General features: G+C 36.6%; 1 protein-coding gene across 1 annotated transcript; it reads right to left on the bottom strand.

Annotated features, from left to right (window-relative positions):
- Window positions 1–781: 781 nt before the first annotated feature.
- Window positions 782–17,192, bottom strand: LOC122079501. Its single transcript, XM_042646030.1, has 14 exons — window positions 16,865–17,192; window positions 15,643–15,787; window positions 14,565–14,632; window positions 14,414–14,467; window positions 14,219–14,302; window positions 14,021–14,106; window positions 13,191–13,271; window positions 11,906–12,036; window positions 7,373–7,414; window positions 5,799–5,875; window positions 5,614–5,704; window positions 5,319–5,400; window positions 1,850–1,922; window positions 782–1,544 (listed from the first exon to the last, which is right to left on the bottom strand). Exons 1-14 carry the CDS (start codon window positions 16,966–16,968, stop codon window positions 1,376–1,378), a joined length of 1,287 nt encoding a protein of 428 aa, XP_042501964.1. The 5' UTR covers window positions 16,969–17,192; the 3' UTR covers window positions 782–1,375.
- Window positions 17,193–19,302: the final 2,110 nt, after the last annotated feature.

Raw genomic sequence — 19,302 nt, 5'->3', positions numbered from 1 at the left:
TCCGATACTGAGAACTAAATCTTTCTCCGATGAAGATGGAGACTGGAGAGTTCTATTGATGAGAAAGAAGAGGCCAGACTCCTCCAGCAGGCCCCACCACAATGGGTGCACGATTGAATAGGCAAAAAGCAAACCAATGACCCAAAGATAATAAGGTGACCCACAAAGGTTACATTACAGGTCAGATTTAAGGGATCTCCATCAATCTACTTATAGGTGCACTGGGGGATTCAGATCCTCTCCAACCACTAGGCGGTTCAGTGAGGCATTTCACACTTGGAAAGATTCTGATACACACCCCAACACATGGGCTCGTCGTACTCCTAACCATCGAATGCCTCACTAGGCATCCCCGTGGTTAGAGGGGATCAGATGCTGCACTGGATCATGAAAAACAGGTTTTGGAACCCAACATATGTGCAACATGGGGCTGCTTCTCGTAAAAATTCCACTTATATTGGCCTCGACTGATTCCAATACGACATTCATACAGATCGACTGAAATCAGCCGGCATCAGGTCGGTGTCCAGCGTAATTTCAAAACTGAATCACTTTTGCCCAATTCACCTTATCCATATTAATATCGGGTTCGGGTTTGGGTTCGGGCTCTGGCATTACCAATATGTGTTGATCCATATGGTCGAGTCTATAAACAAATCACCTGAACATGATCCTGTGAGACTGCATTTATGGCCTTGAAGAGATTTTTCATTGAAGAAACACTGAGAAAATGCAGACCAAATCTTAAACTTACCACCACTTATGGAAACCAGACAGAACATTGAGTATCGTGCAAAATAAATAAAGATGGTTGCGATTATCTGACTGGTAGTATCTTCCCCGGTAACACCCAACAGAACATGAGAATTGAGATTCTGTGAACACTGACACCCAGTTATTCAACCGTACAAAAAAGGCATACTCAGTACACGAAACTGCCACCATGGGGTTTGGAGAGGGTCATAATGTTTGCATAGGGTACAATTACGGTAAATCTTCCTACTTTTGAGCTCCAACCTCCAAGGCTGCATCATGCTTATATTTGAGAACTCTATAATCCAATATTGGCAGAGCATCCTGCCTGACATGCTTGAGAGGCAACAGATAACACCACCACCCCCCCCCAAAAAAAAATCTAGAAAACCTAACATTTTGTAATTGTTACAATTGCCAAACCATTTCCCAAGTCCAGAGACAAAAAGAACACTTCTAGACCAGTACTTTTGTTATGACCCAAGTTCATCCTCAGATTGCTCCAACCAGCCAGTTAGGAAATGCTCCAACCCGGAAACTTGGAATGCTCCACCACTCTACCAGTAAATGTTTCATAGAAACTCTGCGGCTGGCTTTGAAAAATTGAAAAGAAAACAGAAAATTACAAAATTCTTCCGAGGGGTCTCAGTTCCCTCGGTAAATTGTCAAAGTTCCCAGAGTCTACATCCGCTTGTAGCATTGGCCTTTTCCCCATTTTCCAAACAATACCTTGTGCCAAGTGCTCCTTATTCGGCGTCAACATTACATAATTTGGATCAGCTCTTTGATAGCTACAGTAAAAAGAAAAAAAATACTTGTTAGTGGGCTCTGCTACAACTGAGCTAAAAAGACTCGAAGGAAGCAAATAGTTAGTGGCGCACGCACCACTATTTTGGGCAACGAAAAACCCCAAACTCAACTACTACTAAGCAAATAGAGAATAAAGTTTAAGCTAATTCAATCACTATCTCACTGCCATGGAAAATGTAGATGAACTGAACAAGGAAGAGGAACCACATTAACATGTCACTGGAAGTTGGCAAAAGACGACAAAAAGCAACACATTATTGTGTGAAGGAGCAGGTTTGAATTGAACCTGGCTTCTCGAAGATCCTCGATACGGATTCCAAATCCCAACGCAGTTTTCTCCACCCTACGATCTCTAACAGCTGCAGAGAAATGCAATGTCCTTGGTTAATACATTCAAATATTTAATGTTCACTTCAGTTTGCGAGTTGCATGTTTCTCAACTGCAAGCTAAGCTCTTCCGTCAAATGTCAACCTAATTTTGACAAAACTTTCTAGAAAGCAACGGGATCTTTAAATCAGAAATCAAAATAAGTAACTGAGAAATTAAATGTTAAAGAGTCCATCTAGTATGTTACTCCCAAATCCATTGCTTCTGTACCTCAACAAGAAATAGGCCCACCATACAGATTATCTTGGACCATCTGTTCTGACCTAGATATAAATAGTCAATTTGACATCATATTTCTCTTTTTTATTGAGCTGTTATATTATTAGTTTCAAAGCTTCAGAAACCCGTATAAGAATTGTAGGCAAAATTACAAGGTTTGTGAGGAAATCTCTGCCTATAACATACTTGGGAGCGCCTCTCTACACAGGTAGACTAAAAATTTGTTTTTTTGATGATACGCTTGCTAAAATTAGACACAAGGTGGCAGGCTGGAAAAGAAAACTGTTATCCTCTGGCAGTTGGCTAGTTCTTCTCAAGCATGTGATTTTCTCCATGCCAATTCATATCCTTGCAAGTTTGGATGTCCCAAAATCAGTTATGCAAAACTTTTACAGTTTTTGTGCAGATTTTTTATGGGGTTCTTCTGAATTTGGAAAGCGCCATCACTGGGTGGGTTGGCACAAGATTTGTAGACCTTTAGATGAAGAAGGTCTTGGAATTCGTTTATTAAAGGATATTAGTACATATATGCGGTTGAAAGGTCTGTGGCGTATTATTTCAGAAAATTCTATTTGGAGTGCCTTCTTCAAGGCTAAATTTCTAAAGGGTAATCATATTGTTTTAGCAGAAAATAAACTAGTGGGTTCTAAAACTTGGTGGAGGGCTTTGGATCTCAAAGAGTTCATTTTATCAAAATCTAAAAGGTTAATTGGTTCTAGCGAGGTGAATTTTTGGCTGGATAATTGGTCTGGTAGTGGCTCCCTAATCGACTACGTTGATGGGATCGTAAATGTGAATCTTGAAACTCAGGTAAAAGATGTGCTTAATGATGATGGTGTTTGGGACCAAGATGTGCTAAATATTATTGATTTTCCAGAGGTTCGTGATAGTATTCTCAACTCCAATATTATATTATCAAACAAAGTTGATAGATTGGTGTGGACTCCGACGAGCAATGGCTTTTTCTCAACCAAGTCGGCATGGAATGAAATACGATCTCACTACCATTTGGTTCCTTACTCTAAATGGTTGTGGAATAAATTGATCCCTCCAAAAGTGGGTTTCTTTGTTTGGCAAATCTTTAATGGAAAAATTCCAACTGATGACGCTTTGATGAGTATTGGTATTCCATTAGCTTCCAAATGCTTTTGTTGCAAAGATCCTTGGAGGGAAACAGCAACCCACATTTTATTGGTGGGTACAACTGCCTCTAAGGTTTGGGATTTCTTTGGAAGAACAATGGACGTTGATATTACTCCAACTCAGGATCTTAGTACTAGAATTCTTTATTGGCAATCCCTTGCCAGTGTCAAAGGTATTTGTGAATACATATCTGGTCTATTACCATCATTTATTGTTTGGGAGTTATGACGGAAAAGAAATAACAGAAGACATAAAGAAGGCTCTCGTGCTGCAACTACCATAATTGAGAGAATCAAGGATTGGATTCATGAAATCATTTACCCAACTAATTTTTCAAAATCCCTTTCTTTGAGAGATAATCTTATCCTGCAAGTCTTTAAGTTAAACCCACAAATTAGTAGGGTTAAGACTCTCGTTCCTATTTATCGGTGCCCTCCCTTTCATACTGTTAAACTGAATGTGGATGGAACAAGTAAGGAAAATCCGGGCATTAGTGGTGGGGGAGGCATTATTAGAAACAACAATGGGAACGCTCTTGCGGCATTCTCCAATTTCTATGGGGTGTGTTCAAATTCAATGGCTGAGTTGAGAGCCCTTAGAGATGGATTGAGATTGTGTGGGGAATTGGGCCTCTCTGATTTTTATGTTAATTCTGACTCCTTGATTGTGAAGCTGGTTACCTAGGATTGAGATTGTGTGGGGAATTGGGCCTCTCTGATTTTTATGTTAATTCTGACTCCTTGATTGTGAAGCTGGTTACCTAAAGATCCTGTAATTTGTAGAGTTGTTGGTATTGGTTTCAGGAAGTTATCAACCTCTACAATTCTCTGAGAGCCCACATCTCATTTTCATTTCGGGAAAACAATCGAGTAGCGGATTGATTAGCTAATGTTTCTTGTGATTCTACAATAAATTTGATTTTCTATGGTGATGATCCTCTTCCAGATAATCTCAGTTGCATCATTCGAGAGGACAAAGCTGGTTTACCAGCCTTTCGAATGTAATAATTATTTTATAAGTGTTTTTCTTTTGGGTTTTGAGAGTGATAGAGTGAGTTGTCTCTCCTGGCTTGGGGTAAGGCAGGTTATGTCCCCCCCTTGTTTTTTTATTATCAGTTTCTTTTTTAATAAAATTCTGGGTGCTATCCCGGGTCCCAGATAATATTCGGGGTAAAAAAAAAAAAAAGGTCACAATTTTGTCTAAACTCACATAATGAAGAGAAAACATTCAAAGAAGCTGTCAGACTTGAACCAAAAGTTTAATTAGGAAATCAAAACCATCTTAAACTTGGTGAAAAGAACAAGAAAACACCACTCCTTTCTCATTATTTCAGAGTAAGAATAGGTAGCAGTATCAAAATTTCTATATCAATCACTGAAGAGCACCTTTCATAAAAAAAGAAAGAGCAACCCAGTTGAGGGTATTAAACGATTCGGTTCCGGTGTAAATGGTTCAGTTCGGTGCAAGATTTTTTAGGTAAAACGAAAACTGAACCACTTAATCAACAGTTTCATATATTGAAACCAAAATCATTTATAAATGGTTTCTTATGTTTTCTAATTTTTATCCAAATGACCTCTTTACCTTTAAAATTTTTAGTGAAATGGATATAAATTTTAACATTGAATTGAATTGTTTAATGTTATATGCTTTTTCTTTAATAGTTATTTCATGTAAACTTAATTTTTTGTTATTGAAATATATGTAAACTTAACATCGAATGACTTAAACTTACTACATATATGTTAATCAGTTTAACGGTTTACCAATGGTTTAAATTTAGAACCAAAGCCAAACCATTTATTAGACGGCTTTAGTGTCAACAGCTCGCTTCGGTTTTGGCTTCAAATTCACATCCTTAAACTTAGTGCACAAGGCTCCCACTACTGCGGGGTCTGGAAGGGCAAATGTATGCAGCCTCACCCCCTACTTGGCAGAAAAGGCTGTTTCCAATTAAATGCACATTTCATGGTATCCATTGAAAAAAACTACCAATTAAATGCACCTGAAATGCTGAACGTGAAGGAAGGTTTCCACCATGACTTGAATGCTAAAGCTATTGACGAGCTAATAGGACCCAACTTTCCCTGCAAGTATAAAATTATGTCAAGTGTTAATCGGCAGCAAAGTCAAGATGAGCAGGCTGGCCGGTTAAAGTGGGTGGTAAAAGAACAGAACAAGTCAAGTGCTCAACTTATTCTTGGCTAGACAAGTTGATTAACTAGTCATCGTTTTGGTGATGCTTTAACAATAAGAATGACCCATCATTCACGATTAGAAGAATCAATAAAATATGTTACCTTAACCATTAAGTTCTTATTCGCTTGCCAAGATGCAGCCACTTGAAAGGTGGCATCTTGGGGACTACTTGATGATTCAGTTCCACCAATGCTTCAGAATAAGATCAAACTGAACTCAGGAACCATGGTTAAATACAATGATTATCAATTAGCTACTCATTTCACCACTCAGTGAGGCCATGTACCTTGTCGCCAATTCAAAGCCAAAGTCAATATAGTTTGTTATTCCAACTATTTCATCTTCTTCAAATGGATTCTTCACCTGGTTGGGAGGATCAATCAACTGGATTTGTCAGGTAAGTAAAATTACCAGGGTGTAGAAGAAGAATCATATAAGCAAGCTGGATTCACTACAGGCCTGAATCTCAACCTTGGGAAAAAACAAAAGAATTGACACAGAAAATAGCTCAATTTAAGGTTAAATATAAGTTATAATAAGCTTAGGGCCTTTGAAACTTAGCCAAATGAATCCATGAGTAAATCATTCAAAACCGGAAAAACAACACACACCTATCATCAGAGACCTAGAGCAAACATCAAAGAAGCTTACTGTCCAAAAACAATAAGCAAGTGTCCCTCATCAATCATCATCAACACCCTCTGATAAAAACACTATGTCTAGTTTAGGACCTCTTACAATCCATGTCATATGTATATAGCCAAATGGGTGCAGGCATCAGAATCTAATGTGGAGTAAACATCTTGGACTCTGCAAGGCTAAAAAGGGACTTGGGAAGATGTTACAAATGACTTACAATTTTGTTAGATATTTAATCATTTCATATCATACAGATTGCTATAAATGATTTCTATTAGTGTTAAGGAAGGAACAATTTATTTACATATATATGTTTCTCGACTAATTTTATATGTTCTTTTTACATACTCTGTGTAGCTTAGTGCTGTCTAAAATAATTTACAAGTGCTATAAAAGAAACCAAATTATTAATGTCAGTACAAATCTGTTGTAGTTATTTATGTACATTTGTTTGAGTTGTAGTAGCAGTAGACTATTAATGGCTTTAGTACTAGGCCTGTCTATGCTGTCAGTGTAAGAAATAAGAATCTGCATCAACATGTGTTGGACATGGGTGCAGCTCCTAATTTGGAGTGTCCAGGTAACATAGCCTACACAAATGAATACTTCACTAACTCTCAAACCTTCAAGGCCACTGGTGATTCTGATCTTGTCAAACAATCAGGTGGACAACGTATTTTAAAATTGCATAGGAAGAACAATTAAAAAGACTAGTAACTTTGGACATTAATGCTTAATTGGACAACAAGCTCTCAAATCAAGTTCAGTTTCAGTTATTTCAATTGATTTGAGATTGTTGGCAAAGCAGTAACTTGGCAAGTGTTCTATGAAGAAAAATTGTACTTGTTAGACATTTTTAAGTAGTTTTTTATACAAATGATTATATTACTTTTTTATTTTATTTTTTTTCTGAGGAAGAGATAAAGAACAGGGACAACATGGACTCCAGAAGTGTTAAACAGAAAGTTCTGTTAATCCCTTAAGAATTAGCATTCCTTTCAAGATTCTTTTGGGTATATATATTTATATATTATTTTATTTTATTTTTATTTCTCCAGAAAAGAGAAAAATTATAGGGACTAGATGGACTCTGAAAGTGTTCTCTAAGAGAAAACCGGCTAACCCTGACAAAGTTGCAGATACTTAAATATACACATTGGGATAGGACAAATTGGAAAAGTACAGTTGATAGAAGTATTAAGAGAAGGCAGAAAAGCATACCCGTCTTTGAACCACAAAATGTTGATAGAATGAAGCAATCATCTGCAGTTCAAGAGTCGTACATGAAAAAATCATTAAATAAGTGCTTAGAGAAATCATGAATTTCTCCACCATCTTGAATTTCAAAGCTGACATGAGAATTATATATAAGCACAAAGGCCTATTAAGCTCTACCAAAGATGCAAAACTAACCTGAACACATTACCAAGTCTAAATACAACTCTTGCATCAACATTCCTCAAATACCAAACAGCACATCAGTAGAGATGTCTTGATGTGTACACCAAACATATCAAACTGCATACAGGCCCTACCCTACAGTTGGTCCTAAGATAATCTATTCCTTTTATATCCACTCTTCAATCAAATTGTCAATAAAATAGTGAAGGATAAGGATTTCCTGGTCTCCCACATTTATTGCCACATGCAGTTTAGGGAAAGGTAGACGATGTAGATCAAAGAAGGAAAGAGAGGGAAAAGACAGCTCAGTCAGCCATCGAACCAGCAGCTGACCAGCCAACTTGGCCCAGCCCAATTAGCACATGGTTCTGTTAAGTGCTTCCCAACTGGGTTGGGTATCGACCTGCCTTACTTCTTAGCATGCATAGGCCTGACTGGGAGATCAGATCATGTGTGGGGTCTACTTAGAAGATTGGTTACTGTTGGAAACTTCTTGGTTGCTATGGAAAGTTTCTGTTGGATGTTACCTTAGATAGTTTCGACCTTTTCTTGGGACTCAAAATTTCCATTTTGGCATTTTCCCTGACCAATGGCAAAATTATGGAAATTTTACAAATCTCCATCCCGAATATTGTTGATATTTACTTAATAAAAACAATCATTAAATTAAGAAATTTTCAAAATTGTGCCAAGAAAATTATCATTGATATTTGGGAATTTTGGTCGCCATCAAACTCTTAAACCACAACCCCACTTCAATTCTTTAATGTTCTATTTGATTGCAAGGGAAATTAAAGAGAACGGAAGTGAAAATTTTCAAACCTAAACAGGAACTTTTGTAATCATAACACAACATGTTTGCATGAATTGCTTGAATTTCTTACCATATTTAGGAATGATACTTCTTAGAAGTATTGTGACGAAGCGGCTCTTGCTCACCCGACACTAGGGACGCCCTATTTTGAAATACAAGGGATTTGGATGCAAGTAAAGTGGAATTTAATAACCGAATATGGAAAGTTTCGGACTTACTGAAATAACCATGTGGAGTAATGATTACCAAAAAAAAAAAAAACTTTTTTCAGGCTTGAAAATTACACTTTACCAAAAAAAAAAAAACTTTTTTCAGGCTTGAAAATTACACTTCCCTTCCCTTTACTTTCCCTTGCAACCAAATGCAGCCTAAGAGAAAAATAGAAACATCAAAGAATACCGTGGTTTGGAATTTTGACAGAAATATCGAACTTTTGGTGACCTATTTCATTTTTGACTTTCGTCAAAACAATATGGCATCCAAATTGAGGGGTCTTCGATGTTTCATTTTTTCACCAAAATGGACCATATTTCAGCGCCATTTCAGTTATGATCAGAGCCAAAATCTCCATCGGAACCGGAATATTGAACTTTGGTGAACACAAAAAAGTAAAATAAAATAAAATAAATAAATAAATATGGGTACAACATGATTATTGGAAGTATAAATATCTTCCTTTTTTTTTTTTGTGAATAAATTATATTACGAAGGGAAAAAGAATACAAGAACTCCCCAAGAAAGACGAGGGAGATGAAGAGAAACAATACAAAGCAAAGCCCAGCCTTCAGCTAGGTAACAAAAACAGGGCAAGATTAAAAGCACCGGGAGGAGACCATAGATAACTTGCTTCTAATGTCAAAGGGGATGGTGTCCCAATTTTCTGGAAGGATATGGAGCAAGAGGTCCATCTCTTGAGGTTAAGCTCCATCCAAATATAGTAAATGGTGGTGCCAAAGGTGAGAGCTTACCCACTATGTCATAGCTAGAGTTGCCGGCAAAGGTAATATCCACCCATAGGCCATTCTAAAAGGTTTTAATCTAGAGGCGACGATTGATTTCCAAGAAAAATCAATAGAGGAATCAATGACGATTTTCAAAGAATCTATCACGAGTAATATTAAAGGAATAGTGCACACTCATGAATTTGTAGTGTCATGCACACTTAACACTTAGGATATGGATCCCCTATAGATGTGTCATTTGGACAGTCCCATATTGCCCCTTGCCTTATTTCCCAAAAGCTCTTTAAGTTGGGGGGTATAATTTCATTCTCTATCAAAGGGAAAGATTCTTCTCCTCTGAGGCCAACATCTAGCATGAAGCCCCTTCCAAACAAAAGAGGTGCTACACATCTTTATGGGAATTCCGACAAAAGCAGCAAATGGGGGAGGTAGGAATCTACCTCTAAATGAGGAAAGACTATGTATGAAGGGAGCCAATAAGGGGCCGCCAGACAATGAAGCTATGGAGGGGAATATGTCTCTTGAACCGAACAATTTTGCACCAGGTAATGATAAGGGCCCAAGCAGACTTGGAGTAGGACTGGCCTAAGGAGGAAGTAGTCCAAACAACAAGCTCGCATCTCCCTCTGGGGCTTCTATTGATGGTCAACACTATGTTCAAGACGGCCAGCAAGGGGGGGAGGGAGAAGGGAAAGGGGCCCAGCTGTCAAAGCAAAGAATGTCTGAGACCATGGCCTGCCTATAGTAGCTAGAACTATATCTGAATCTATCACCAACCAAGTGGATGAGAATCCCATGGGGGGGGTGCCAACGGTCCAACCAAAGGCAAACGTCTACTCCATCATCAATAAAGGATTTAATTACCCAAGAGGCAAAGAATATGAATTTCAAGATCTTTCTCCAAACCTAGGAAGCATCTGAAGGGGAGGAGGAAGTCCAAATGGAGTCTTTACGAAGAAGCCTAGGATAGACCAAATCAACCCAAATGTTTTTTTTCTTGGCAGCAAGCTTCCATAAACTTAAGAATACCTGAGATGTTAACATCTTTGATTCTTCTCAAGCTAAGGCCCCTTTCGTCTTTGGGGAATCAAATTGAAGCCCAACTACTAAGGAAGACAGAGCATTTCCAGAGGAAGGCACACATCAATGACTAGGGCTTCTTAATGGTGGATTGGGAGAGCCCAAAAATACCCAACCAATAGATGTAGGAGGACTGGAGCATGGATCTAATCAATTCAATCTGACCAACATATGATAGGAGTTTGCCTTTCCATAATTGGAGCCTCTTGCACATAAGATATAGGATTGGGGAACAATGGTGAGAGGACAATTTAGAGGGGATCAAGAGCAGGCCCTGGTACCTGACAAAGAGCCGTTCTAAGGAGAATCCCATGGTGTCCCTCAAACTATGCTTATCAACCTCAAATGAACCTACCAAGAACAAAAGGGGATACTAAAGGTTGACATGAAGCCCCAACATGCCTTCAAAGCAGTGCAAGAAAGTCATAATGGAGCCACATCCAAATGTCATTTCTGAAGACATTGTTCATAACCTAAGATTGTAGACAGATCCACATCCTTACAAGGTTGCAAGGGTGAACAACATTAATCTCAAGATTACTAAAAAGTTGCTCACATACTCTATTGATGGATTCGTGGATACAGTACAATGCGACATCCTCCCTCTGAAGGTGTCTAATATTCTTCTTGGTCAACTGTGGTTGTTTGATAAAAAAAAAGGTACAACATTGTGGGTATGCAAATATCTACTCTTTCAAGCACAACAATAAAACCATGAAGTTTCTTCCATCTAAAGATCTACCCAACATTAAACTCAAGAAACTAGCGGGATTGTTCCTCCTCCAACACATTGACTCAAATGGCCTCCTTGGTCCTTTTCCAAACTCGATAGAGTCGAGTTCTTTTCCGAGGAGAGGAATTGATGCAATAGCACTTGATCGGTTGGACCAACATGGCCGGCTTTCAAAACCTAGAGCTAGTCAACCCAAGCCTTTGGTCCAACAAGGGTTGGAAGTAATTTAGTTTAATTTTATGTCGTGTATTTTCTTATGTTTTCATGGGGTAGGATACATAGGAGATAGCTAGAGTTTAGTTACAAGTTTTTTTCAGTTTTTGAGTCTAAGTAGGATTTTTTGGTTTTCTCTTTAAGTACTTGCATGTACTAACCCAAAATTGGACACAGATTTAAATAAAGAAAACTGAATTGGGTTTTCTCAAAGTGAGTGTATGTAGAAGTGAGTTCTTTCCACCCTTGCAACTGTGGGATTTCTCTCAGATTTCCCCTTCTTCCCTAATTGGCACCATGACAACTATGATGATGCATTAAACCAAGAGAAGTCATCGACCTCTAAAGTACTTTGCAGTTAAAGGGAATATAAGCTTGAATATAATGCCACGTCTACATATTGTGTTACTTTCTTTTATACTATTAGTAATTAATATACGAGTATTTGAAGAAACCAGCTACAAACCCTTCAATAGCCATGAACATAACCAGATTAAAATGAGTAAATTATAAGGAACGATAAATGCAACAGAAAATACTACAGCATGTACCTGAGAACTTCTAGCAAGTTCAAGACCAAAATTGAATGATGGGCTCAAAGGACTAGTTGACCCTAATCCATAGCCAATTGCACAGCTCCAATTCTTTAAGTTGTTAAAGTTTGCACCACCTTTTTCTTCCACTAATAAAGAAATCAACACAAAGGACAGCAGCGTGAATAATTTTGGTAATCTTCCCAAGTTTCAATACTAAAAATGCCATCCAGAATTAAATCCATAAGCTATAATTTAGAGATAAATGGAAGAAAAAAAAATTTGAAATCAAATGCCATTTCTGTGTGGAAGAGTGGGTTGCATCACTGTGCTCAAGCATGCAACTAAAATATACTTAATTAAAAAAAAAATTAATTAAAGTACACTAAAATGTCACAAATGGCAAATATAATGATATATGCATGTAACTTCCCATGTTGCCTTTCGCATGCTTCATCACCGAGTTTTATGCTTAGAATATTTAGACTTTATAGTTTATACACGTCTATGAGAACGCCCATTAATGCACTTAAGAAAAATATACAGATTTTCATGACTCCGAACAAGTAGAATTAAAATCATAGGGTACAAACAGGATTTGAAGTTTCTTCTTTACCTTGGATTTGGAATCCCACTAACCATTTTTACTATCCAATAAGGGTTGGGAAGTTAAAACCATATAAAGAAAAGCACAATCAAGGGCATCTGTCAAAGTATTCAGGAACATTCTGGCAGTTATAGGGATGATTGTTGCTAACAGTCCCAGAAAAACACCGAATATATGCATAACCTTTACTAAAAAGAGCATACCAAGTGCACGAGGCTCCCGCCACTGCGGACTGCGGAGTCTGGGGAAGGTCATAACGCACACAACCTTACCCCGCTTCGCGGAGAATCTGTTCCCAACTTGAACCCACAACGACTAGGTCACAATGCAGCAACCTTACTGTTGCGCCAAGGTCCACCCTCTATATGCATAACCATTACTCCGAAAGTTAAATATATGATTCCTTACAAACTTCACATCCTCACGAATTAATAGAGATATCCATACAAAAGATCAGTCACAAGACTCACAACCACAAAGAATGCGTGCATTAAAGGATTGGAAGTGTTCTACAGATTCCCTCAATATACAGATTTCTTATATAGAAAAATGCCTCGATAGTAGTAATAAAAACAACATTAACATTTGTGCAATCAAGGGTACACCAAAATAATGCAGTGAGAGAATACTCCAAATGTCCATTTATTTGAAAGAAAATTTCTAAATAGTAGCATCCCTAGTATGAACGGAACTCACACTGTGGCTTGTATTGAACCCCTGCAGTTAGCCTTCCCATTCGGCTTACCAACCAAGCACTTCTTGGAAACTCATCTGCCACTACATACATAGCAGAATAATGCAATTAATCACGATATATATATATATATATTATTTCTGGAACTTGTATCTTTAACATTAGTTGAATGCAATAACCAAGGGTCCAAGTTCAGATTGCAGTCTTCCAAAACTGTGATGAATTAGTATTGAATCCAAATTTCAGTTTTGCCAAAGACAAATGAGCCAAACAGAGCGGAAAAACAATGCTTGAATTCGTCAATAAATCTGTAGTTCACTAAGGGCAAACCTGAAATTTAAATTTTAGCTTGATACTGGTCATATAAATATAATAGTAGTTATGATGAGCAAAACAGCAAGGTGTGGGCCCACGTGGAGCTCACCTGACAAAGGGATTCACACGTGAAGTGCACTCCTTTATGGTGAACAACTCAACCATACTGATCACATATGTTGCTAAGTTGGTTCATTTTGTATTCTTCCATGAAAGGGTTCAAAGAATGATTCTGTATTTTTGCTCAAATAAGGATTGTGTGGTTCACCTGTGTTATCTGGTTTTAAGAGGTCAGGAAGGTCTAGGACATTCCCAATCGTTCCCAAACAGACGGATGGATCACCTATCAACCAAATCAAACCATTTAACTGTGGATTCTTGTGCCACAGGACTTGGAAACTTACAGGACAACCTTAAACCATGATTTAGCATAGATTAACATGAAACAAATCTCATAATTCAATAAACAGATGCCAAAGAAGTTGAGGCTAATAATGATGTAACACCAATCACATACAATAGAAGGGGATCATTGTAGCTCCAAAAGATAAATTTCCTGACCCGTATCTCAAGCCCGTAACACCATAATCTTCTGAACATACCCTACATGAGAAATCCACTCTGAGAACAATTTGGATTATCTATATACAAGCTAATTCTCAGAACATAAGACATAATGTAGTATCACCATGCCACAGAGATAAAGTAGACACACCTTTTGTTTATTAATAATGGGAAAATGCCAAATGCACCGAATCCATATTTAGGATAATAAGCACATGACCTCATGCGCAAAATCCTAAGAAGATGTACAGAAAATGTTAAAAAGGACACCAAAAATAGTAAAGAAAAGGATCTTAACTTCAACACAAATACAAGATATCTCAACTTTGTTAAACTGTTTTCTTACGGCTGAGAAGTTGACACAAAGAGATCCATGAATGTGTGAGGATCGTCAACATCCCTGTTCACAAAAGGAAACAACAGACAACCAGCTGAATTCATCCCTGAATGTTATTAAATTGAAAGAATAGTTGATCTGAAGGAAATTCTATCCTTACCTTTGCCACCGAAACAAAGCATTTCCCACAATTTTCTCTTCAGCTTTATGATCAAGTGGACCTGAAACCTGAACAGTTTAAGAAGAAACTATGTCCTTGATGGAAATTCTCAAGCTTGATTTTTTAAAAAATAAAAAAACAAATAATTACACCACTAGAGGGAAAAAAAAAAGGTCATAACATGTGTTCCATGTAAAGAAATGAAGGCATAAAATTATACATCAGTTAATAAGAGGAAAAACTTACAAATTTTCATCAACCATAGTCAGAAAGAAAGGAAATCAGTAAAAAAAAGTTAAAAGTCAAAGTCACAAAAACTTTAAGAACCAAATTAATGGATCTCCCATCCTCACCTTTTTAACAATAACAACAATATAATAACAGGAAATTAAACCTTAAGAATCAACTTAAGGGATCTTACCGTACTACAACCATGGTTCGAAATCTCGCCGAAATTTCAGAATTTCGGTATTTTTTTTTTTTGGCCGAAACGAAATAAGGCCCGAAATAACATTTGTACAAAATTTCGGTCGAAATTTCGGTATTTCGGCCAAAATTTCCATATTTCGGCCGAAATTTCATTATCGTTTCGGTATCTCGCCTGTCTCGGTACATTCCATGTGTTATAAATACCATATTAACACAAGGGGGAAATTGTCTAAAGCAAAACATGCAAAGGCCAACAAGATGATTTCCTCTTTTTTCTTTCCATTTTAACTAGCCCGGGGTGCAGGGGGGAGGAGGATAGAACTACCATGAAATTAGTACATAAAAAGATACAACACTAGTAGTATACCTCTTGTCCTATTGTCAACTCAAATGAAGATTAAGCTTAGCTAAAAGTAACTCATGCGAAGACCAAATAATACACTTTGATTAACCAGAAATTGACAGAAACATGGAGTGGGATATTCATCAACAGTAAGGAAATCCAACTGAGTAATGGCTTAGTAGAAAGAGATACAAATATATAGATGCAAAGAAAATACTAGATATAGAATCATAAATGAAAAGAAAATAGTAGATACATAATAATATTGAGTAGTCAGCAAAAAATAACTATAAGATCGATGGATACAGTAGCAATCAGATCCACATTAGGGTCTTCAATTGGCTTTAACATAATTCTCGTGCTAAAATGCGCCGCTTGTTCAAAGTAGTCCTCAAAAAGGCATTTCAATGCAAGCTTTCCAAATAACAAGTCATATGATGATTCCAACATCCTGCATAATTTTAAAAATTCAGTAACAATACACAACTAGAACTTGCATTATATGAGGAAGGAAAATTTTGGAAAAGCTTGCATGGATAAATGGACCAGTTCTCTATATTAACAATAACTTGAAAAGTGGTGGCATGCATTGTCATCAAAGTGTTAGAGCAATATAATGGAACTAATTGTCAAGCTCCAGCTCTTGATCAATCTAAGGGGTGAACTTTGCACGATTTGGTTAACGACAACATAAACATAAAAATGTTATTGTTTCTATTGTTTCCAGCCCCGCGCCACCACCTACCATGAAGTGAAGGGATAGTGAAGACTGTTCAGCAAGTGCAAATTTTAGCTGATAACCAATTAAAAAGCTTCCAAATATATAGATTGCTTGGACAAGCGAAATATACTATATGTTAGGGATTAAAAAGATTTTAAAAAAGACCTTTACAGTCTGTTCAAGGGGAATAGGTCCATTCAGAAAGCAACAATGTTGAAAATTTGCACTGATTTAGATCTGTTAAACCATTCTACAGTGTTTCCTTTTTATTCTTTTGTTTAAAGGTTAGACAGTTAGACTAATCTAGAAATATAAAATATAGAAATTGTATAAAATAGGGACCATACAGAAACTCAACATTGAACCGACAAGAACTTGATTGGTTCAGTACTCCACAGGATATGAAAAGAAAGCATTAAAAAATATAACTATCCAAGAGTTCATGAAAATTACATACAATACATTCAAAGAACAGTTTCAAGCACATCAATCTCCCTCTGTGCTAATCTATTGTAGCATTATGAATAATTATAACCTAAATCGTGAGACAACAAACTGGTATTGGATTCAATTTATGGGATAAAATTGAGGATAAACAGAAAATGATAAAATTAGTGAATATTTTTATGCAAAGATATACAAAATTCATCCTTATTGATCTCAGACAAGCAACATTTTGTTTCTACCACATTGCCGTTTTCAAAAGGAAGTCAGCAGAAACACCTGCCCAGCGAAATTAATAAAGGAAGCAAAGTAAAAAAAAAAAATAGAAAAATAGCAAAAACGATGAATCTCAGTCGTGTTCACCTGGTACGTGCAATCAAAGGAGGGAAATCAAATAGAGGCGGAACCAAAACCATAGGCGGTGGTGGTTCTTCCACGCCCAGAAAAGTGGCCAGAAAATTCCCCATCTCTCTCTCTCTCTCTCTCTCTCTCTGAGAGTATACAATTTATCTCAGAAATTTGGACTTGGATTTGAGAAAGTAAGAAGAACCAAATGCAATTGAGCCTTTTCCCCCGCGTTTCTCTCTTCCTCTCGACGACACGTTCAAATGCAGGAATTTTTTTTCTTTTGTAAAATTACTTGGGCATCCACTATTATCGTCGGATTGCTTGAGACACAAAGGTTTGGAAATATTATTTGAAATCCTGTGAAATTTGAGGGTGTTAGTTAACATAATTGAATGAAAAGACTATTTTATCTTTATGATTTAGTAAATTAAAATGATTAATTTTACCCTTTTTAAAGTTATTAACCTTAAAAGGCCGAAATCAATTTCTTTTCACCCATCTGTCATCTCAATTCCTTTACTACTATATCAGAAATTAAGGCATATTCAGCTGTTTTAGGGTTGATTTGGATTTTATAGGAAAAGCAACAAGCTCTTCACTTTCTTCTAGAACCTTCTTCAATCTCTTTCCTTCCTTTCATGCATGAAATTAGAGCATGTTAAGCTCCAATTAGCTGTTGTAAGCGGCCATATCTGATTTCAAGGGTTTAATACTCTATGTTTAACTAATATATGCAATTGGTTCTTATTGGAATCGACAAAGTATGATGTGATAATGCTTTGTCTGAAATCTTGTATAAAATCAATCAAATTAGGAGTTATTTCCATCACAAGCAAGCCATATCCTTCCACTTTTGACTTGGTGTTTGGAGGTTGAAGACAACCTCAAGAAGAGATCAATGGGAAGGCATCTTCCATTGTTTTAGTTAATGAGTATAAGGGCCTATTCACTACCCTTAAAGGGTAGTTTGGGTATTTGAGATTTTCCTCACCCATGACGTTATTATTAAGTGGTGATTAACCAATGGACAGGACTAGTTATAACAAATCATAAGTTCAAGTAAATTTTTCAAACTTTTGGAATATCAGGCAATCTGACCACAGCACTGAGGTGTCCAAGTAATTTCTCTTTCTATTTTTTGTTAAAAATGAATTTAATGGTTTTACTATATGATTCATCTATTTAGCCTATAGTAAACATAGAAACATTCTTTCAAGAAAAAATATCTAAGTAAACAAATCTATAAAATTACTTGTAGGTCCTTTTGACTATGCTTAATGAAAAACTAATATCACCAACCATCCAAGCCTCACCGGTATTTAAATCCAATTCAAAATTGTCCTTTTTCTTTAAAGCAACTTCTTAGATCTTGCAATGCTATTCATTTAAATCTTCGGATCCAATGAGCATATTTGTTGTTCGAATCTGATCTAATATCCATGGATATTTCAATTGAGTATTAAAATTCATTGCAGCTAAGGAGGTCAGGTATCCAAATTCAAATGCAATAAGATCTGATTACACATTTTAATCTATAAATGTAAATACATTTTATATATAAAAAAAAATGCACTTCATAAGAATACAAATAAAACATAAAACATATACATATGAAGTCTAATTCTTAAATAATTATATATAAAGTTAATTATAAATTGGAGTGGATATTATCGAATTCACGTATCATATCTAATTATATGAATAAACGAATATATATTCGATGATAAATCCACTACAACTATGCATGTTCTTCCTTTTACAACATAAAGGTTAATTTTCATGCTCTATTAGCTTAATCAAAAGAGTTTTCACGTTACTAGTCCTAATCCTCCGTTTTTATTCCAAGGAAAATTGAACACCTTTAATCTTAACTGATCGATTTAGCCTACTTGCTTTGCATTAGTCCAACCTCGGTATGACCTGGGGGTGTTTAGTGCTCTTCATTGCTTTCAGTGAAAGTTGAATGGCTTTCATTCAACTTTGGAATGACCCTGTTCATGCTGTTGTGGGGTCAGTATGGGCCCGTGAAACTAGTCAAGCCGAAGGTCTGGATACCTATAATTAGCAAAAAAAAAAATTGCATTAGTCCAACCAGAATCCATACTAATATGGTTAGAATCCTCTACAGATTCTTCTCTCACAAAAACAACTTATGAAATCCACAGTGATATGTTGTTTTCTATTAGACACGATTTGTAGAGGATTTGCAACCACATAATAATGTAGGTGCTCATTTTAGCTATAAAATGACAAAAAGAGGACAAAATATTGTTTAAATATAAAAACCGTTCCCCTAGCCTTGCATAGTTGAGTTATTTAGCTCTTGAAAATGCATAGTTGGCAAGGCTAGTGAAGCCCAAGATTTTTCAACTAGTAGCCCCCAACATTCCCAACTCAAGTATATGATCAAGATTTAGGCTAAGAAAAAGTATAGATCTTAATGCCTCAACCTC

The sequence above is a fragment of the Macadamia integrifolia genome, chromosome 5 (genome assembly GCF_013358625.1).
Source record: "Macadamia integrifolia cultivar HAES 741 chromosome 5, SCU_Mint_v3, whole genome shotgun sequence".
Classification (NCBI taxonomy): Eukaryota; Viridiplantae; Streptophyta; class Magnoliopsida; order Proteales; family Proteaceae; genus Macadamia; species Macadamia integrifolia.
Note: the sequence above shows the minus strand (reverse complement) of the source record. Positions and strands in the feature narration are given on the sequence as shown.